Source organism: Delphinapterus leucas, chromosome 8 (genome assembly GCF_059928025.1).
Source record: "Delphinapterus leucas isolate spDelLeu-1000000601 "Yukka" chromosome 8, BTC_Dleu_Yukka2, whole genome shotgun sequence".
NCBI lineage: Eukaryota > Metazoa > Chordata > Mammalia > Artiodactyla > Monodontidae > Delphinapterus > Delphinapterus leucas.
This window is the reverse complement of record NC_143136.1, coordinates 107671550-107692156: the sequence shown is the minus strand read 5'-3', so window position 1 is coordinate 107692156 and position 20607 is coordinate 107671550. Positions and strand designations below refer to the sequence as shown.

The following is a 20607-nucleotide window of genomic DNA, read 5'->3' as shown; positions in this document are numbered from 1 at the left end:
TGGCTGTTGGCAGGCTTAAGTCCCTGTTGGATGTTGGGCGAGATATTGTTTCTTTGCCATGTGAGCCTTTCCATAGGGCAGCTTACAGAATGTTGTCTGGCTTTCTTCAGAGGGTGCTACTGAGAGAGAGCAAGATAGAAGTCAGTCTTCTTGTAACCTAATTTCAGAGATGACGTCTCATTTTTTTTCCTGTTCTTTTTGTTGAAAAGAGAGTCACTAGGTCCAGTTGTGCTTAGCAGGAGGACATTACACAAGAACATGAATATAAGTTTTCAGCATGCCACCTTGTTGAAGTGAATGCTTATAATTGAGGTTTTGGACAGTGAGGAACGCTGTGATATAAAGGCTTTTCCCTAGTCTAAGCCTAAATGATTTTAGATAAAAGACCTTAGATAGGCTGTGAGTGACATGAAATGTGGTCAGTGTAAATTATTTTGTTTGGAAAGCTTCAGAAGATTATAGAGTGTTAATGATATTTCAATATAAATTATAGTTTTCATTTTTAGCATATATTTTTGTGGGTTTAGTGCTTTAGAAAGTTGTTTGAATTATTGAGTTTCAGAAATAGGTTACTTTGTTTTAAGTGTATTTTGATTAGATCCTGGAATGAGAATGATTCCAGGACAAAGGATGTATTTTGGAAAATAAAGCCACATACAATCAAAATTTTAATAAACTTTTTTACATGATACATAGAATATAGGTCATCTTTGCTTCGACTGAATCTTAATAGGCTGAAATGTCATGAGATGCTCTCAATTTACTGTCAGCTTCTCGTACACCACTTTCACAGATCTCATTTAACTTGTAAGTTATTCATGTCAGGACAGTCTTCTAATCATTAGTTTCCTATAAACGTGAAAATCATTAAAATCTTGTTAGAACAGTTTAACAAATTTAGATTGAGTACCAGTTTTGACTGTCGTTTGTTAGTGAGGATAAAGAGTTACATAACATTTGGTTTGATCTCAGTGAATTCATGATCTGCTTGTGGATGAGGGTGTGCTTAATTATAATGAAGTGCACTTTAAATAATTAGTTGTAGTACAGTATGGCAAAATACTGTCACACAGTTGGGCTTTTCTTACCTATATTTTAGTGACATATCTCTGTTAACATGCATGACACTACAGCAGTGTCTTTTCCTCTTTATTGGTCCATGGGCTTTTTGAGTGGCGTGCAAAACTGTCTTACTAATGTCTTGCTCATTTTCTTATAGTGTGAGTATTTGTGTAGACCTTTTTTCCCCTGTTCTTTTATTATTTTTTTTCCCTGTTCTTTTAGATTTAGTTTTTTATCTTTGCAAGCTAACTTCTCTCTTCTCTTATCCCCCACCTCCCACTTTTTTGCTTTCTGTCTTTCATTCGAAAATGCTCAGCGCCTTCTATGAGCCAGGCACTGTCCTGTGCATAGGAGAATCAGTAATCAACCGTATCAATAAAGTCTCTGTTCTTAAGGCTCTTGTGTGCCATTGGGGGTGGAGATACAATAAATAAGTAAATTAACTAAATTAAAAGTATTTTTGTATCATGATAAGCTCTATAAAGAAGCAAAAATAGGATGATGTAAAAAAAATAATTGAGTGAGTGGGAGAAATGTCTTATATTGGATGGTCAGTAGACATGAGCAGCCATTTAAGGACTTGGGGAAAGACTCTTAGATGTAGAAAAAGCAAGTGCAGAGGCCCTAAGTTGGGTGTTGTGAATTGAACAAAGTCAAATTGGTTATGCACAATTACTGTGTTCTTTTAGGTAAATAAAAGTAGCTACCAATCAATGAAGTTAAGTGAAGATCAGCTGCTTCCTTGTAATCTATTGGCTTATAATGAAAGTAAACCTTAAAGTAAATTCTGCCAAATATAATAGACTTTTATTTCGCCAACATTTATTAGCAAGCAACTTCAAAAATAGTAAGTGCCATTTGCTTTGTAAACATGTTAACTTCCCAACTTTCTATCCTTAAGGTACTTCAGCCATACCTTGCATGAAAGATTCACTTGATATATAGATGCAACAAAATTGTAGAGGCAGCAGTTGGTTAATCTTATTGGTGGCATCAAATAATCAGAATCCTCAAAATGAATGACTGACCTTGGCACTATCTTTAAGAATATAGGCTTTTACAGAAATAAACCAACACACCTATGGTCAGTTAATCTTCGACAAAGGAGGCAAGAATATACAGTGGGAAAAAGACAGTCTGTTCAGCAAGTGGTGTTGGGAAAACTGGACAGCCATATGTAAATCAATGAAGTTAGAACACACCCTCACACCACACACAAAAATAAACTCAAGATGGCTTAAAGACTTAAGTATAAGACATAACACAATGAAACTCCTATAAGAGGACACAGGCAAAACATTGTCTGACATAAATCATACCAATGTTTAGGTCAGTCTCCCAAGGCAATAGAAATAAAAGCAAAAATAAACAAATGTGACCTAATCAAACTTAGAAGCTTTTGCACAGCAAAGGAAACCATAAACAGAATGAAAAGACAACCTATGGACTGGGAGAAAATATTTGCAAATGATGTGACCTACCAGTGCTTAATTTCCAAACTATACAAACAGCTCATACAGCTCAATAACAAAAAAAGAAACAGCCCAATCAGAAAGTGGGCAGAAGACCTAAATAGACATTTCTCCAAAGAAGATGTACAGATGGCCAACAGGCACATAAAAAGATGCTCAGATTGCTAATTATTAGAGAAATGCAAATCAGAACTACAATGAGGTACCACCTCACACCGGTCAGAATGGCCATCGTTAAAAAGTCTACAAATAACAAATGCTAGAGAGGGTGTGGAGAAAAGGGAGCCCTCCTACACTGTTGGTGGGAATGTAAATTGGTGCAGCCACTATGGAAAACAGTATGGAGTTCCTTAAAAAACTAAAAATAGAATTGCCATATGATCCAGCAATCCCATTCCTGGACATATATTGGGACAAAAAGATGCATGCACCCTAGTGTTCATAGCAGCACTACTTACAATAGCCAAGACATGGAAACAACCTAAATGTCCATTGACAGATGAATGGATAAAGAAGATGTGGTATATATACGCACTGGACTACTACTCAGCCATAAAAAAGTGAAATAATGCCATTTGCAGCAACATGGATGGACCTAGAGATTATCATATTAAATGAAGTAAGTTAGGCAGAGAAAGACAGATATCATGTGATATTACTTATATGTGGAATCTAAAATATGACACAAACGAATGTACTTACAAAACAGAAACAGGCTCACAGTCATAGAAAACAAACTTGTGGTTACTAAAGGGGAAAGGGGGTGGGGAGGGATAAATTAGGAGTTTGGGATTAGCAGATTCAAGCTAATCTATATAAAATAGATTTTAAGAAAGGTTCTGTATAGCACAGGGAACCATAATAAACTATATTCAGTATCCTGTAATAAACCAAAAGAATATGAAAAAGAATATGTATATATATATATATATATATATGTGTGTGTGTGTAACTGAATCCCTTTGCTGTACACCAGAAACTAGCGTTGTAAATCAACTATCATTCAATAAAAACATTCTAAAAATTTTAGAGAGTAAAGAATATGGGCTCTTATACGTTGTTCATGCAAGAGTAGAGGAGTGTTTCTTTGGTATTTTAGCCGGCCTACTTATTTGAACCCCACCAGTTTCATGAATGAAAACTCATTTCTAATATCTTTCATGCCAGTTAATAACCACCAAAACACACATGAGCATTTTTATCATTTACTATGCAAATAATAAAGGCTCTGATGTTGGGAATAAAAGGAAAAAGGATAGCAGAGACAGTAGTAACTGGAATGTAGCCTTTCTGAATAAATAGTAACTGTGCGTATTCCAATTTTGTCAGTTGACCTAATGTCTTTATAGCACTGTTTCTCTCTAGTACAGGATCCAGTCTAGGGTCAGGATGGATGAAGTTGCCATGTCTCTTTACTCTCCTTGAATCTGCAACATTTCCATAGCCGTTCTTTGACTTCTATCTCACTGGCATTTCTGAGGAATGCAATCTCCCTTTTTGTTTAAATACAGTGTTTCTTATTTTTTATTTGTCTAAAGTTTCTTTATGAATTGTATTTAGGTTATACATTCTCAGAAAACTGCTTAGTTTACGTTGTGTCCTTCTCAGAGTATCACATCTAGAGACACAGGATGTTCATCCATCCTTTATATGTGATGTTAATTTTGATCACCTCATCAGGGACTTGCCCAAATTCTCCACTGTATACTTACTGACTCCATTAAATTTGTTAGAGTGAAGATATCATAAACAGAGTGTAAGGAGAAGACACCATAATGAACATATCCAACAAAATTCCTGTATCTAAAGTTTTAAAAGGTGCAAAATACGTAAGCAGTCATTTTACAAAAGAGGATATCAAAGTGGCCAGTAAACCAATGAAAATGGTACTCAACATCATTAATCATCAGATAAATGTAAATTAAAACTATAGTGAGATATTACATAACCACCAGAATGACTAATAGTGTTGCTGAGGATGTGGAAGAACTGGAACTCTCTTACATTGCTGGTGAGAGTATATATATTTAACACAATCACTTTGAAGAAATGTTTGGCCATAACTGCTAAAGCTAACTATATGCGTGCCTTAGAGATCTAGCAGTTCCCTCCTTGGGTATATATCCAACAGAAATATGTGTTTATGTTTACCAAAAAGCATGTTCAAAGAGGTTCATAGAAGTTTTATTTGTAATAGCCAGTAACTGGAAACAACCTTCATGTCCATCAGTAGTAGAATGGGTAAATTAGTTGAGGTATAGGCTTATAATGGAATATTACACAGCAATGAAAGTGAACAAAATACTCATACAGATAATGTGGAAGAATTTCAGAGACATAAGATATTAAGTGAAAATAAATACAGGGAATTCCCTGGTGGCCCATTGGTTAGGACTCCATGCTTTCACTGCCAGGGTCATGGGTTCAGTCACTGGTCGGGGAACTAAGATCCTGCAAGCTGCACAGTGTGGCCAAAAAAAAAAAAAAAGAAAAAAAAATACAAAGTTTGTCTTGTATGATTCAACTAACATGAAATTTTAAAAGGCAAAACTAATCTATGGCAATAAATGTCAAGATGATGGTTACCCTTGTGGGGAAAGGGTGACTGGGAATGGGTACAAAGGAGCCTTTATGGGTCCCGGAAATGTCTATATTTTTATCTGTTTGGTGGTTATGTGGGTAAATGCATATGTAAAATGTATATTTAAAATTTGTTCACTTTAGGTAAGTTCTGCATTCAAAAACTAAGGGTGGTAGGTAGAAAATGATGTTTATACCTCTGTTCCCTTCTAAGAATTTTATAGATTTAGCTTTTCCATTTAGTCTTTGATCCATTTTGAATTAATTTTTACATATCATTTGAGGTAGGGGTCCAACTTCATGCTTTGGCATGTGGATATCCAGTTGTCCAGCACCTGTTATTGAAGACTGTTTTTTCCCCCATTGTCTTGGCACCCTTGTCAAAAATCATTTGACTGTAGATGTTTGGGTTTATTTCTGGACTCTCAATTCTATTCCACCAGTTTCTCTCCTTATGTCAGTACCCCCACTGTTTTGATTGCTATAATTTTGTAGTAATTTTTAAAATCAGGAAGTGTGAGTCCTCCAACTTTATTTTTCTTTTTCAATATTGTTTTGGCTCTTCAGGGTCTCTTGTAGCTCCATATGAATTTAAAGATCAGCTTTTCCATTTCTGCAAAGAAAGGCCATTGGAATTTTGATAGAGGATTTTGATAGAGATTGCATTGAATCTGTAGATCACTTTTTTTTTTAGAGTGTAATTGCTTTACAGTGGTGTGTTAGTTTCAGTTTTATAATGAGTCTGTAGATCACTTTGAGAGTTTTGTCACCTTAAAAATATTTTGTTCCAGTCCATGAACATGGGATGTCTTTCCGTATATTTAGATCTGTTTCAGTTTCTTTCAATAATGTTTTATAGTTTCCAGTGTACAAGACTTTGTTATTCTTTTGATGCTGTTATAAATGGAATTTATTTCTAAATTTTATTTCTGTATTGTTCAGTGCTAGTGTATAGAAATACAACTGATTTTTCAGTGTTGATCTTGTATCCTGCAACTGTGCTGAACTCATTCATTAGCTCTAATATTGTTTTTGTGAACTTCTTAGATTTTCTGTATACAAGATTGTCAACTGCAAATAGGGATAGTTTTGCTTCTTATCCAGTCTGGATTCCTTTGATTTCATTTTCTTGCCTCATATTCTGACTAGGACCTCCAGTACAATATTAAATATGAGTGGCAAGACTGGACATCCTTGCTTGTCCCTGATCTTAGGGGGCACATGTGCAGTTTTTCATCATTATGATGTTAGCTGTGGGTTTTTCATGGATCCCCTTTATCAGCTGGAGGAAATTTCCTTTTCTTCCTAGTCTTTTGAGTAGGCAGTTGGATTTTGGCACTTGCGTTTTCTTTGTCTGTTGAGATGATCATGTATCTTTCTTTTATTCTATCAGTGTGGTTTATTACATTGATTTTTGTATGCTGAACCTACCTTGCTTTTGTGGGTTATATCCTACATGTTCATGGTGTAAAGTCTTCTTTTTTTTTTTTTTTTTGCGGTACGCGGGCCTCTCACTGTTGTGGCCTCTCCCGTTGTGGAGCATAGGCTCCAGACGCGCAGGCTTAGCAGCCATGGCTCACGGGCCTAGCCGTTATGCGGCATGTGGGATCTTCCCGGACCGGGGCACGAACCCATGTCCCCTGCATCGGCAGGCGGACTCTCAACCACTGCACCTCCAGGGAAGCCCTAGAGTCCCCTTTTTTAACGTTCTGGATTAGGTTTGCTAGTATTTTGTTGAGGATTTATCTATATTCACAAAGTTATCAATCTGTAGTTTTCTCTTGTAACGTGTTTGTCTGGTTTGGTTATCAGAGTAATACTAGGTTCAGTATTTTTTTTTTTTAATAATTGGTGGTAATTCTTTCTTAAATGTTTGAAGCCATCTATCTGGCTTAGGACTTCTTATTTGTGAAAAGTTTTTAAATTTCTAATTCAATCTCTTTATTTCATCCAGGTGATCTAATCCATTGATATACAGTTCTTCATAGTATTCCCTTATCCTTTTTATTTCTGTAAGGTTGGTAGTAATTCTCCTTTAACTCCTGAGTTTAGATATTTGTATCTTCCCTCTTTTTTTCCTTGGTTAATCTAGCTAAAATTTTGTCAATTTTATTGATCTTTTCAAAGAACCATTGCTTCATTGATTCAAAAAATTTCTATTGTGTTTTAATTTTTTTGGTTTGTTTCCACTTCTAATCCTTATTGTTTCTTTCCTTCTACTTGCTTTGGGTTTAACATGCTCGTCCTTTTTTGGTGTTTTAAGGTAGAAGTTTAGTTTATTGATTTGAGATCTTTTTTTTTTTAATATAAACACTAACTGTTACAAATTTCTCTCTCTCTGTCTCTCTCTCTCTGTCTCTCTCTCTCTCTCTCTCTCCTTTTTTTGGAGGGGGCCATGCTGCATGGCTTGCAAGATCTTAGTTCCCCCACCAGGGATTGAACCCAGTCTACGGCAGTGAAAGTGCTGAGTCCTAACCACTGGACTGCCAGGGAGTTCCCAACAGTTATAAATTTATCTTTAAGTTGTACTTTAGGTGTATCAAATAATTTTCAGTATGTTTTGTTTTTATCTTCATTCTTCTCAAAGCATTTTCTAATTTTCCATGTGACTTCTTTTTTGTTCCATTGGTTCTTTAGGAATGTGTCATGTAATTTTCACATATTTGTAAATTCCCCAAATTTCTTTCTATTATCAGTTTCTCATTTCATTGCATTGTTGTCAGGGAACATACATCATATTTCTTAAATCTATTTATACTTGCTGAGATAAGTTTTATTGCCTAACAGGTGGTCTGTCCTGGAAAATGTTGCACATGTATTTGAGAAAAATGTGTATTTTTCTGTTTTGGGGTTCAGTGTTCTATAGATATAGTGCTCTATATCTATATAGCATTATTTTATCTGTATAGCATATTATAGCATTATTTAAGTCTTCACTTTTTCATTGATTTTCTGTTTACTTGTTTTATCCAGTATTGAAAATGAGGCATTGAAATCTCTGTTATATTTGAATTGTTTATTTCAAGTCTATCTTTTTTTTTCCCATGCATTTTGAGAGTCTGTTGTTAGGTGCATACATGTTCATAATTACTATATCTTGTTGATAAGTTGGCAATTTTTTCACTATAAATGTTCTACTTTGCCACTAATAATGATTTTGTAATATATTCTTTTTTATATTTAATAATTATTTACGGTTATAGGAAACAAATTTTAAACAAATTTGCATACATGTTTTGTTGCTGTGATATATGAGACTGATCAATAAAAGACTGTCGAGCATAAAAATATCAATGTATAACATCAGGATAAAATTCTGTGGGGGAAGTGAAATGGAAATATAATTTCAAGGAGTAAAAGGAATGATGTAAAATGTCTGATTGTTAAAGAGCTTGTCTTGTACTTTTAAAATGGATGATGGTGGCTCTCACATCATAATGATGCTTTCTTTTTTTTCCCAACATCTTTATTGGAATATAATTGCTCTACAATGGTGCCTTAGCTTCTGCTGTATAACAAAGTGAATCAGCCATACGTATACACATACCGCATATCCCCTTCCTCTTGTGTCTCCCTCCCACCGTCCCTATCCCACCCCTCTAGGTGGTCACAAAGCACCGAGCTGATCTCACTGTGCTATGCAGCTGCTTCCCACCAGCCATCCATTCTACATTTGGTAGTGTATGTATGTCCATGCCACTCTCTCACCTTGTCCCAGCTCACCCCTCCCCATCCCTGTGTCCTCAAGTCTACCCTCCACATCTGCGTCTTTATTCCTGTTCTGCCTGTAGGTTCTTCAGAACCATTTTTTTTTTTTTAAGATTCCATATATATGTGTTAGCATACAGTATTTGTTTTTCCCTTTCTGACTTACTCGGTATGACAGACTCTAGGTCCATTCACCTCACTACAAATAACTCAATTTCGTTTCTTTTTATGGCTGAGTAATATTCCATTGTATATATGTGCCATATCTTCTTTATCCATTCATCTGTCGATGGACACTTAGGTTGCTTCCATGTCCTGGCTATTGTAAATAGTGCTGCAGTGAATACTGTGGTACATGACTCTTCTTGAACTATGGCTTTCTCAGGGTATATGCCCAGTAGTGGGATTACTGGGTCGTATGGTAGTTCTATTTTTAGTTTTTTAAGGAACCTCCATACTGTTCTCTGTAGTGGCTGTATCAATTTACATTCCCACCAACAGTGCAAGAGGGTTCCTTTTTCTCCACACCCTCTCCAGTATTTATTGTTTGTAGACTTTTTTTTTAATTTATTTTTGGCTGTGTTGGGTCTTCGTTTCTGTGCGAGGGCTTTCTGTAGTTGCGGCAAGCGAGGGCCACTCTTCATCACGATCTGTGGGCCTCTCACTATTGCGGCCTCTCTTGTTGCGGAGCACAGGCTCCAGACGCGCAGGCTCAGTAGTTGTGGCTCATGGGCCCAGTTGCTCCGTGGCATGTGGGATCTTCCCAGACCAGGGCTCTACCCCATGTCCCCTGCATTGGCAGGCAGATTCTCAACCACTGCGCCACCAGGGAAGCCCCGTTTGTAGACTTTTTGATGATGGCCATTCTGACTGGTGTGAGATAAAACCTCATTGTAGTTCTGATTTGCATTTCTCTAATGATTAGTGATGTTAAGCACCCTTTCATGTATTTGTTGGCAATCTGTATATCTTCTTTGGAGAAATGTCTGTTTAGATCTTCTGGCCATTTTTGGATTGTTGTTCTTTTTTTTGATATTGAGCTGCATGAGCTGCTTGTATATTTTGGAGATTGATCCTTTGTCAGTTGCTTCATTTGCACATATTTTCTCCCATTCTGAGGGTTGTCTTTTCATCTTGTTTATGGTTTCCTTTGCTGTGCAAAAGCTTTCAAGTTTCATTAGGTCCCATTTGTTTATTTTTGTTTTTATTTCCCTTTCTCTAGGAGGTGGGTCAAAAAGAATCTCGCTGTGATTTATGTCATAGAGTCTTCTTCCTATGTTTTCCTCTAAGAGTTTTATAGTGTCTGGCCTTACATTTAGGTCTTTAATCCATTTTGAGTTTATTTTTGTGTATGGTGTTAGGGAGTGTTCTAATTTCATTCTTTTACATGTAGCTGTCCAGTTTTCCCAGCACCGCTTATTGAAGAGGCTGTGTTTTCTCCATTGTATATTCTTGCCTCCTTTATCAAAGATAAGGTGACCATATGTGTGTGAGTTTATCTCTGGGCTTTCTATCCTGTTCCATTGATCTATATTTCTGTCTTTGTGCCAGTACCATACTGTCTTGATTACTGTAGCTTTGTAGTATAGTCTGAAGTCAGGGAGCCTGATTCCTCCAGCTCCGTTTTTCTTTCTCAGGATTGCTTTTGCTATTCAGGGTCTTTTGTGTTTCCATACAAATTGTGCAATTTTTTGTTCTAGTTCTGTGAAAAATGCCATTGGTAGTTTGATAGGGATTGCACTGAATGTGTAGATTGTTTTGAGAGGTATAGTCATTTTCACAATGTTGATTCTTCCAATCCAAGAACATGGTATATCTCTCCACCTGTTTGTATCATCTTTAATTTCTTTCATCAGTGTCTTACAGTTTTCGGCATACAGGTCTTTTGTCTCCTTAGGTAGGTTTATTCCTAGGTATTTTATTCTTTTTGTTGCCATGGTAAGTGGGAGTGTTTCCTTAATTTCTCTTTCAGATTTTTCGTCATTAGTGTATAGGAATGCCAGAGATTTCTGTGCATTAATTTTGTATCCTGCTACTTTACCAAATTCATTGATTAGCTCTAGTAGTTTTCTGGTTGCATCTTTAGGATTCTCTATGTATAGTATCATGTCATCTGCAAACAGTGACAGTTTTACTTCTTTTCCGATTTGGATTCCTTTTATTTCTTTTTCTCTCTGATTGCTGTGGCTAAAATTTCCAAGACTATGTTGAATAATAGTGGTGAGAGTGGGCAACCTTGTCTTGTTCCTGATCTTAGAGGAAATGGTTTCAGATTTTCACCCTTGAGAACAATATTGGCTGTGGGTTTGTCATATATGGCCTTTTTTATGTTGAGGTAAGTTTTCTCTATGCCTACTTTCTGGAGGGTTTTTATCATAAATGGGTGTTGAATTTTGTCAAAAGCTTTTTCTGTATCTATTTTGATGATCATATGGTTTTTCTCCTTCAGTTTGCTAATATGGTGTATCACATTGATTGATTTGCGTATATTGAAGAATCCTTGCCTTCCTGGGATAAACCCTACTTAATCAGGGTGTGTGATCCTTTTAATGTGCTGTTGGATTGTGTTTGCTAGTATTCTGTTGAGGATTTTTGCATCTATATTTATCAGTCATATTGGCCTGTAGTTTCCTTTCTTTGTGACATCTCTGTCTGGTTTTGGTATCAGGGTGATGGTGGCCCTGTAGAATGCGGTTGGGAGTGTTCCTCCCTCTGCCAAATTTTCGAAGTTTGAGAAAGACAGGTGTTAGCTCTTCTCTAAATGTTTGATAGAATTTGCCTGTGAAGCCATTTGGTCCTGGGCTTTTGTTTGTTGGAAGATTTTTAGTCACAGTTTCATATTCAGTGCTTGTGTATAATATATTCTGTTTTGTCTGCTATTAGTATAGCTAGGTCTCCTTTGGCTACTGTTTGCATGGTATATCTTTTTACAGTCTTTAACTTTCAACCTGTTTTGTGCCTGAATCTATAATGTGTCTGATGTAGACAGCATATAGTTAGATCTTGTTTTTTAACCTAGTCTGCTAATCTCTGCCTTTTAACTGGTTTGTTCATTCCTCTTATATTTAATATAATTACACATAAGGTAAGATTACATCTGCCATTTTATTTTTGTGTTCTATGTGTTTTGTATCTTTTTTGTTGTTGATGTTCCTCATTCCTCCATTACTGCCTTCTTTGTGTTAAATAGATATTTTGTTGTGTGCTATTTTAATTCTCTCATTTCTTTTGCCATTTAAAAAAATGTATTCTTCAGTCATTGACCTGGGGATTAAAATTAACATCTCAACTTAAAACAATGTAGTTTGAGTTAATGCCACTTAATTTGAGTGGCATACAAAACTTTCCTTTTAACTCCATCCCTCCTCTTTCCTTTGTACTATACAAAGGGAAATTTGTGTATATTGTTGTACAAATTATATCTATATATTGTACACCCAACAACACGCTTATAATTATTGCATTATGCAGTTTCTTTAAACTTGTCTATTAATTTGCTTCTGCTGTTTGTATATAAAAGAGTTCACATAGCCTCACTGCTTATCTTTGGAATTAATTGCTTATCATTGGCTGGCATCTGAGAACTTGGATTTCAGGAGAGTTCCCAGCTGCCTAACTGATAAGAATGGCTTATTGTGCCTAAGCTGCTTATACAAACAATATAGTTTATGCTGAACTCTGGCTTTTCATCTAGGAATCTGGAATTTTTGTATGTGTCTAGTTAGTCTGACATTTAGGCTTTCTCAGGGCCAGTTTCTGTTGATTGCTTTTTCTCTGTGTATGGACTATTATCTTTGTATGTCTCATTTTTTTCTTGAAAACTGGACATTTAAAATATTATAATGGGCCACCTCTGGAAATCAGATTTTTCTCCCTCCCCAGTGGTTTTTTGTTTGTTTGTTTGTTTGTTTTTTGGCTGTGCCACACAGCATGCCAGATCTTAGTTCCCTGACTAGGGATTAAACCTATGTCCCCTGCATTGGGAACATGGAGTCTTAACCACTGGACCACCAGGGAAGTCCCCTCCCCAGTGTTTTTTGTTTATTCTTCTTATTTGTTTGTTTAGTGACATTTCAGAACTCACTTTTTAAAGTCTGTATTCTTTGTCAAATATGGTCACTGAAGACTGCTCTTAGTTTAGCTGTCATCTAATGATTAGACAGAGATTTCCTTAGATACTTCGAACAGATAAGTCTCGAAGTCTTTTTTGAGTGGTTTTCTGTGTGTGTTGGGGCTGGCCTTTAACCTTCTCCCAGGCATTTACAACTCCACCTTATCCTTTACTTACTGCTACACAGAGCCTCAGAGTTAGCCAGAGGTAAAAGCCGAGGGCCTTCTTAGGCCTTTCTTGAGTAAAACAACAGCCTTGGGCATTTGTGTACCTTCTAGAGTCCCAGGAGTCTGTTGGAGCTTTTCAGAGTTCCCTGTTGACATCTCATTTCTCAGCTTTTCTAAAAAATTTTTTTCTTAACCTATTGTTTGCCCAACTATTTTCCCCTTCCTCAGACAGTTGACATATGTTGTCCCTGATTGATTTCAGCAAACACTCCAAGTTCTTTGCAATGGAAAAGCTTTGAGTCAGGTTAAATAAAGGCAGCCTTTCAAATGGGGTCTATCAGCCAGCCATTAGGTAGGTCATATAATGACGGGTTTTTTGGAATCAGACTTTGAAGTCATTCCAGTTCCATTCTGCCCTTTCCAGTTGCTGCCAGGCTGCTCATTTTCATGGTGACTGTGGGCTGTTTGTTTAGATTGCTACTTTGGAGCTGGGAATAAGGGGCAGGAAGATAGGAATAGGGAAGGTCAGAATGCCACAGGGTTCTCTCTTTTTACTCTGACTCCTAAATGCTGTCCAGATTGCTGCAAACTTTTGGTTAATTCCTTTTTGTTGATTGTGATAATATTTTCTTTTATGGAGATTTGTAGGCCTTTACTATTTTGTTGATGGCTCTAAATATGACATTTGCCACTCAATCTTTATATCTGCCATTGCCCTGTGGGAACTTCAGTTTTGTTTTTATTTTTGTTTTTTTGATACTTATTTATTTAGTTTTGGCTGCATCGGGTCTTAGTTGCGGTGCGCGAGCTTCTCTGTAGTTGTGATGCGTGGGCTCCAGAGCACGTGGGCTCAGTAGTTGTGGCATGCCAGCTTAGTGGCCCCGCTGCATGTGGCATCCTAGTTCCCCTACCAGGGATCAAAGCCACGTCCCCTGCATTGGAAGGTGGATTCTTATCCACTGGATCAACAGGGAAGTCCCGGAACTTGAGTTTATTAGATTATCTCTTAAGTTTTTTGACTCTCAAAAATCGTTTTGTTTTGTTTTGCTTTAGCTTAGATAGATAGGAACCTGAAAAGTACTTAGGTAAATTTAATTTAAAATAATAATAATTTTCATTTCCTTCTCAATAATTGAATATCTGGAAAAAAGAAGGCACTTCTCCCCAGCAAAATGTGTATTAATATTGTACATTCACATTAGTGTTGTTTATACTGACTTTTTTCTTTTTGTGGCTACCTCTTCTCTTTCTTCGTCTTATTAACGTGTTCATCTTTTTATGTTCTTAGGCAATAGAGAATGCTGATGAGAGAACCATTTCCCTAATTTTCAAATAGTCAAGCTGGTTGCCATGATGGGTGAGTTCCAACTAAAAGCATTTCTCATCTATAATTAAAGGATAAAATGGGAGGGACAACTTTTTCTCTGTGTGTATGATAAGCTTTTTATGAAGAAATTTTATGATTAAGTAGATTTATGTAATATTTTACATTTATTTACTTAATAGATTTTCAATTAAAGCACTTCTTGTGTTGACTTCTACAGTTTTGGGATAACCAGTGTATGCAGGACATAGTATGGACATTCAAAATAAACTGTTAAGATGGATCGTGATTTTCTTAGAACCTGATGGCCAGAGAGAATACTTGGTAAAGAAACCTGACTTTTAAAGATTGAATAAATGCTGAAGAATGAATTGTTATAATTACTCAACAGTGTAATAATATAGATAGGCTAAAGAAAATAGCTGCATAAAAATAATAAATCATGAAACTTTATAAAAGAATAGAGCAGTAAATCATTGGTGCTTGAAGAGGATATGTTTTACAACTCTTGTGAATTTCCTATGGTGTCATAATGTTAATGGAAAGAGGCTAAAGTATGGGAATGGATTGTGGGTGTTCAGTTTCTATATCATTTTGTTTTCTTCTTTACTCTCTTCTTTCTTTCCTTCTCTTTTCTCCTTGGGGTTGAGCATTCCAATGTGAGGCAGGGATTGGACAGTGAAACACTAGAAAGAAATGGAGCAACTGGTCTGTCCTATCTTAAACGGGGAAAAATGGACTGGGTAGTTGGAAGCTAAGGTTTTAAACTTAGACCAGTATCTTATAACGGTATCTTAATGCTGACATGTATTTGCCAATGTTTGTCTTTGTCACACTTTTACTACCACTTGCTTAACAAATGTATCAATATTGGTCACTCGGATTTCCCTGGTTGGTGCAGTGGTTAAGAATCTGTCTGCTGGGGCTTCCCTGGTGGCGCAGTGGTTAAGAATCCACCTGCCAATGCAGGGGACATGGGTTCAAGCCCTGGGCCGGGAAGATCCCACATGCTGCAGAGCAGCTAAGCCGGTGCGCCACAACTACTGAGCCTGTGAGCCACAACTCCTGAAGACCATGTGTTCTAGGCCCAGTGCTCTGCAACAAGAGAAGCCACTGCAATGAGAAGTCTGTGCACCACAACGAAGAGTAGCCCCCGCTCGCTGCAACTAGAGAAAGCCTGTGTGCAGCAACGAAGACGCAACGCAGCCAAAAATAAATAAATTAATTAAAAAAAATATATTAGTCACTTGTATATGTATATACATGGCATTTAGGCCAAGGAACTTTAATTTGTCTGTGTTCTTTAGTGGGAGGGCTAGCACACTTTCAGTGTGTCTACTCGTGGTAAGTGTGTAAAATAAACCTCCACCTTCCTACTTTCTAAATTTCTCTTCTACAGTCTCTTTTATTTATTTATTTAATTTTTTTAATTTTTGGCTGCGTTGGGTCTTCATTGCTGCACGGAGGCTTTCTCTAGTTGCGGCAAGTGGGGGCTACTCTTCGTTGTGGTGCGCAGGCTTCTCATTGTGGTGGCTTCTCTTGTGGAGCATGGGCTCTAGGCACGTGGGCTCAGTAGTTGTGACTTGCTGGCTCTAGAGCGCAGGCTCAGTAGTTGTGGCACGTGGGCTTAGTTGCTCCACAGCATGTGGGATCTTCCCAGACCAGGGCTCGAACCCGTGTCCCCTGCATTGGCAGGCAGATTCTTAACCACTGTGCCACCAGGGAAGCCCTACTTTCTCCTTTTTTAACCATGAGTGCAGTGCCATCATGTAGTCCAAATTCTCCACTTTTGTCACCTTCGCCTCCAATTCCAAATTGGATATCCTTTTACTGAATTCATACCAACTTTTCATTTTTGTTGCTCTCACTTGCAGTCTGAACTTTATATTAAATTTGAATTACACCATACTTCTCAAATGATACTTATAGTATGCAAAGAACAGTCATTGCTTAAAAACATGTACAGAGCTAGTCACAAGAAACTGTGAATATTTAAAAGTGTGTCACAGATATTTGAATTTTTGATTGAAGATTTTCTCCTGTAGTTTTAAAGTAAAATAAGAATATAAGATACCAAATTAAACATTGCTGATAAATTTTTTATTTGAAATTATTTCCCAAGTATTTTCCGGTTTTCTGCTCAACTCACTGTCCTTTTAACGTTTGTCAGAAATACACTGCTTCTCCTGTGTGACTGTTGGTCAGGCTCTGGGATCCTTCAAGCATCCTCTCTGCCATTTGGATCAACTCATGATCCTATGACGTTTATAACCTGTCTAATTTTCCTAGTACCTGTAACCACCATAGAGATTCTTAATAGAGTAAAACAGTCTAGGAATAGTTAGAACAGTGCTTGTAGTGTATGTTCACCACTTTGCTCGATCCTTTGGGGATTTGTTAGCTTACATCTTATCAAAAGTAAGTTACCTACTGGGTACTAATTTACCATCTGATTCTCCTTCATTCCAGAAAAAGAAGGAATTCAATTAAGTAACCCTTCAGTTGTATGTTATCTCCCTGAGAAGTTACTTTTATTCAAATGGCTCTCTTTACTTTTTTACATGTACTGTAGAAAACGGTATTCATTTTTTTAAACAAGGAAGTTCGTATATGTAAATGTGATAAGAGATTTAAGCCAAAGCCTTCCCAGGCATTTATTTATTTTGGTGTTATAATATTAAACATGTAATGTTAAACATTAAATATTGTGAAAATGCCTAAATTCAAGTGTTTAATGAAGAAAATAAAACATAGATATGTTTAAGAGTTTTCCTTTCCCCAGCATAGAATTAAGGGTCTTACTTTTCTTAAGAAGGTTACATCAGATAATTTTATTCCAGTTCAGATCATTTTCAACTTATTCTTTTTCTAAGGGAGGATTTATTTTTATCAATAAATGACATAATCTGGCTTGGACCCATATACAATACACCTGTTGTTATTACATTATACCCATCTGGCTCAGTTACTGTTTGGCTAAGCTAATATTATGTAGAAATTTTATTTTACAAAGAATACTTTGTGAAGGATTAAAATTTTCTCCAGACCTGGAATTTATTAACAAAACCTTTGGAGCCATTATTTTAATTTTAATATGCAAGTTTTTTTTACTGTAGAACAGAATATATTAAGTGTTATAAAAAATTAACATGTTAGAGAAGTCAGCTATTTGTGTGTTTGAAAGACTGATGAAGCCATTGACTTGCCACATTCTTTTTAATGATCTCCCTTTACAGGATAAAGCATGTTTTAACTACTGCTCTGGAACATAAATTATTCTTCACCAAAATGGTTACATTTTAAAATGTAAGCTGTAAAGTCCCTCAGTTCCTTTATTTACCAATTGGTGATTATCATTAGTAGAGTTGATTTACTAGTGAAAATCAATTAAATTGTCTCTGAAGTTTTCCAGAGGTCATATAGTTGACATTACTAGGAGACTCATGCTTATAGTCTTAGAAATCTCTGATGTGTTTGGTAAAAGTTCATGGTTCATGGTTCATGATCCTTTCATTCAGTTTTATGGATTCATTACTTTTTTCTTGCATTGATACCTTTTAAGTTGTTAGTGGCTGAGACCATTAAATAGTTTGTCTGTTAAATGTAGTCTTGTTGAACCTTATGGTGAAGAAGTTAAAAAAAAAAACTCTTCCAAGTATCAGTATAGGTCTTCATCCACTGATAAAGCGTTTCTTTGTTTCTGACATGAAGTACTGATGAAAGAGAAAAACTCTAAAAGGCATTCCATACTTTGAACATAAATGTTAAATAATGATGGTATTTATAGAAAGTTGTTTATTTTTTCCCCACTTGTTTTAATTAAGATTTTAGATGTCTTGTTGATGTTTTGTTTAGGTGTCGTAGAAAAGAATTTGTCATAACAGGGCTGTTTTGACTCATATGCTAGGATGTTACATCATTAGAAGCATCAGAGTGACTTTACTTGCCTTATAAATGTCTCGTGTGAACACCTATGCGAGTAAGATGCAAGTGCTTGAGTCTAGTGCAGTTTTAATGTTACTTGTCTTCAGTTTTTAAATAACTAAATTTTTATTTCACCAAAATAGCAGGAATGTAGGCATTGAAAATGTTCTAGATGCATTTTTTGCATTAAATTAATGTATTTTTGCATTAAATTTTACTATAAATTTTTGTATTGGTGTCTATGATAAATACATATTGAAATTACAATTCTGTGTATATGTTATTTTAAAAATACCAGATGATCAGCAAGCTTTGAACTCAATCATGCAAGATTTGGCTGTTCTTCATAAGGCCAGTCGACCAGCATTATCCTTACAGGAAACCAGAAAAGCAAAATCCTTATCACCAAAAAAGCAGGTATTTGTCTCAATAATATTTTAATAAATATATATTGTTATTCTATGAATTACTTTCTTTGACTATCCTAATTGTATAGAGGGTTTGTTTAAAGTGATTAGCTTTCACACTTTCGAATCAAGTATTTTGTTATTTGCATACATTTTTCCGTAGGGTGTCTGTTTTGTTTTGTTTTTTTAAATGGTAGTTTCATTTAATGTGGTAACTTCTCTCTAGAGTTGATATTTCATCCAATTCTTAAGGCATGTAACACGAGCAATGGTTTTTATTTAAAATAGTCTATTATTCTGTATATTTACAGATGAAGATCATTTTGATTCTTTTTTAATTAATTTTTATTGGAGTATCATATTAAATTTGTTTGGGATGTCTAACATAAAAAAGTGGAAATATAGTATTCTATATTGCCCTCTAACAGAATTAACAAATGTCGCAGACCCATGATGCCATCACTAATAGATCTTGGTGCTCTTTCCCTTTGAGCCCAGATTCAGCAACCTAATTCTCAGCTCAGCTCTTTGGTAGACACTATCAATTGATTGGAGTTGACACTGAAAATGAAACCTCCTTCCCCCTCTGCTCTATTTTAAATGAGTGACTAAGAAAAAAAAAAGTGATTTAGAAATTCTGGAAATTTTATCTGATCTCTGAAATGATTTATTATTTCGTTACAGAATGATGTCCGAGTCAAATTTGAACACAGAGGAGAAAAAAGGTAAGGAAGGAAACATTATATGTCAGTTTATTGATATAATCAAATGCATGTCCTAGTTAAGACCATTAGAGGTTGTTTTTAGATTTTAATGAAGGTTCATGGCTTACAAATTGAGAATGGAATAGTCCTTGGTAACTGTAATGTGTACTTGGACTTAAGATAGAACCTGTCAAAATTCAGGCTAAACATCAGAAATGATTAATGTTTTTACTTTGCAGTACTAGGAAATAAATAAGGTCACTGCATTTTAAAATTTTTACTCAGTGGAAATTAAATGTATTTCTCCTTATTATAATTGTATCGTCCCTTCAGATACTATATAGAATTTGGGTGCGTGGTCTTAAATTCACAATTTTGATTATTCTCAAGAGACTTTAATCATATGACCTGTATTTAATTAATAACATTGAGGAAAGTGAGTTGGAATGGTGACTCCAAATTACTTAGCGGAGGTGGAAGCCTAGCCTTCAACTGGGTATCTGTATCTCAGTGGAATGGTGGAAGTCATAGTAGTGGTGGTTGACAACAGAATTGCTAAACAAGACCTAATAGGAGTTAGAGAAGATGGGATTTTATTTCTATTATTAGTGTCTCATTAAATTAATTTAATGAAAGATCTGTCCATTTTAAGAAATTTTAAAAGGCTCATAAATCATACAACCTGAAGATGTAAAAATGATTTACACGGAGATGTTTAAAAAAAAGGGGGGGGGACATACCAGATATACCATACATGTATTGTCCAATCTACTTTTTTCCTATTTACAATTCTTTATGGATATTTTCTCAGTTTTTTTTATTCATTGAGCACTATTTATTGAGTACTTACTATATGCTAGGCTATGAAGGGAATAAAGTAAGTGAAATAGACATGATCCCTCCTGTTACAAAACCTACGGTCTAGTAGAGTAGTCTCCAAGCTCAGGTTCATGGTCCCCAGGGGCAACACAAGTCAATCCTTTGTGAAATACGAAGAAAATTCTAAAATTAAAAAATTTTAACTCTTTAAAGATATTTATCTGGGGGAGATGTGCTTACACGATATATATATGTGCTCAGAAATGTTGAGTTGATAAGGGTATAGGAATCAAAATTGGGATCCCTGGAGAACAGCTTTATTCTTTTTA

The 20607-nt window shown here is 35.8% G+C and overlaps 1 protein-coding gene across 3 annotated transcripts in view; it reads left to right on the top strand.

The window, feature by feature from the left end:
* Positions 1-20607, top strand: part of MAP3K2 (mitogen-activated protein kinase kinase kinase 2) — a 96612-nt gene that overhangs the window by 39001 nt on the left and 37004 nt on the right. For all 3 annotated transcript variants that reach the window (XM_089916906.1, XM_022590566.3, XM_089916908.1), the window contains exons 2-4: positions 14389-14457; positions 18647-18765; positions 19440-19480. In XM_089916906.1, the coding sequence (XP_089773032.1) occupies positions 14451-14457; positions 18647-18765; positions 19440-19480 (167 nt within the window). In that variant the 5' untranslated portion in view covers positions 14389-14450. The remainder of the gene's footprint in view (positions 1-14388; positions 14458-18646; positions 18766-19439; positions 19481-20607) is intronic.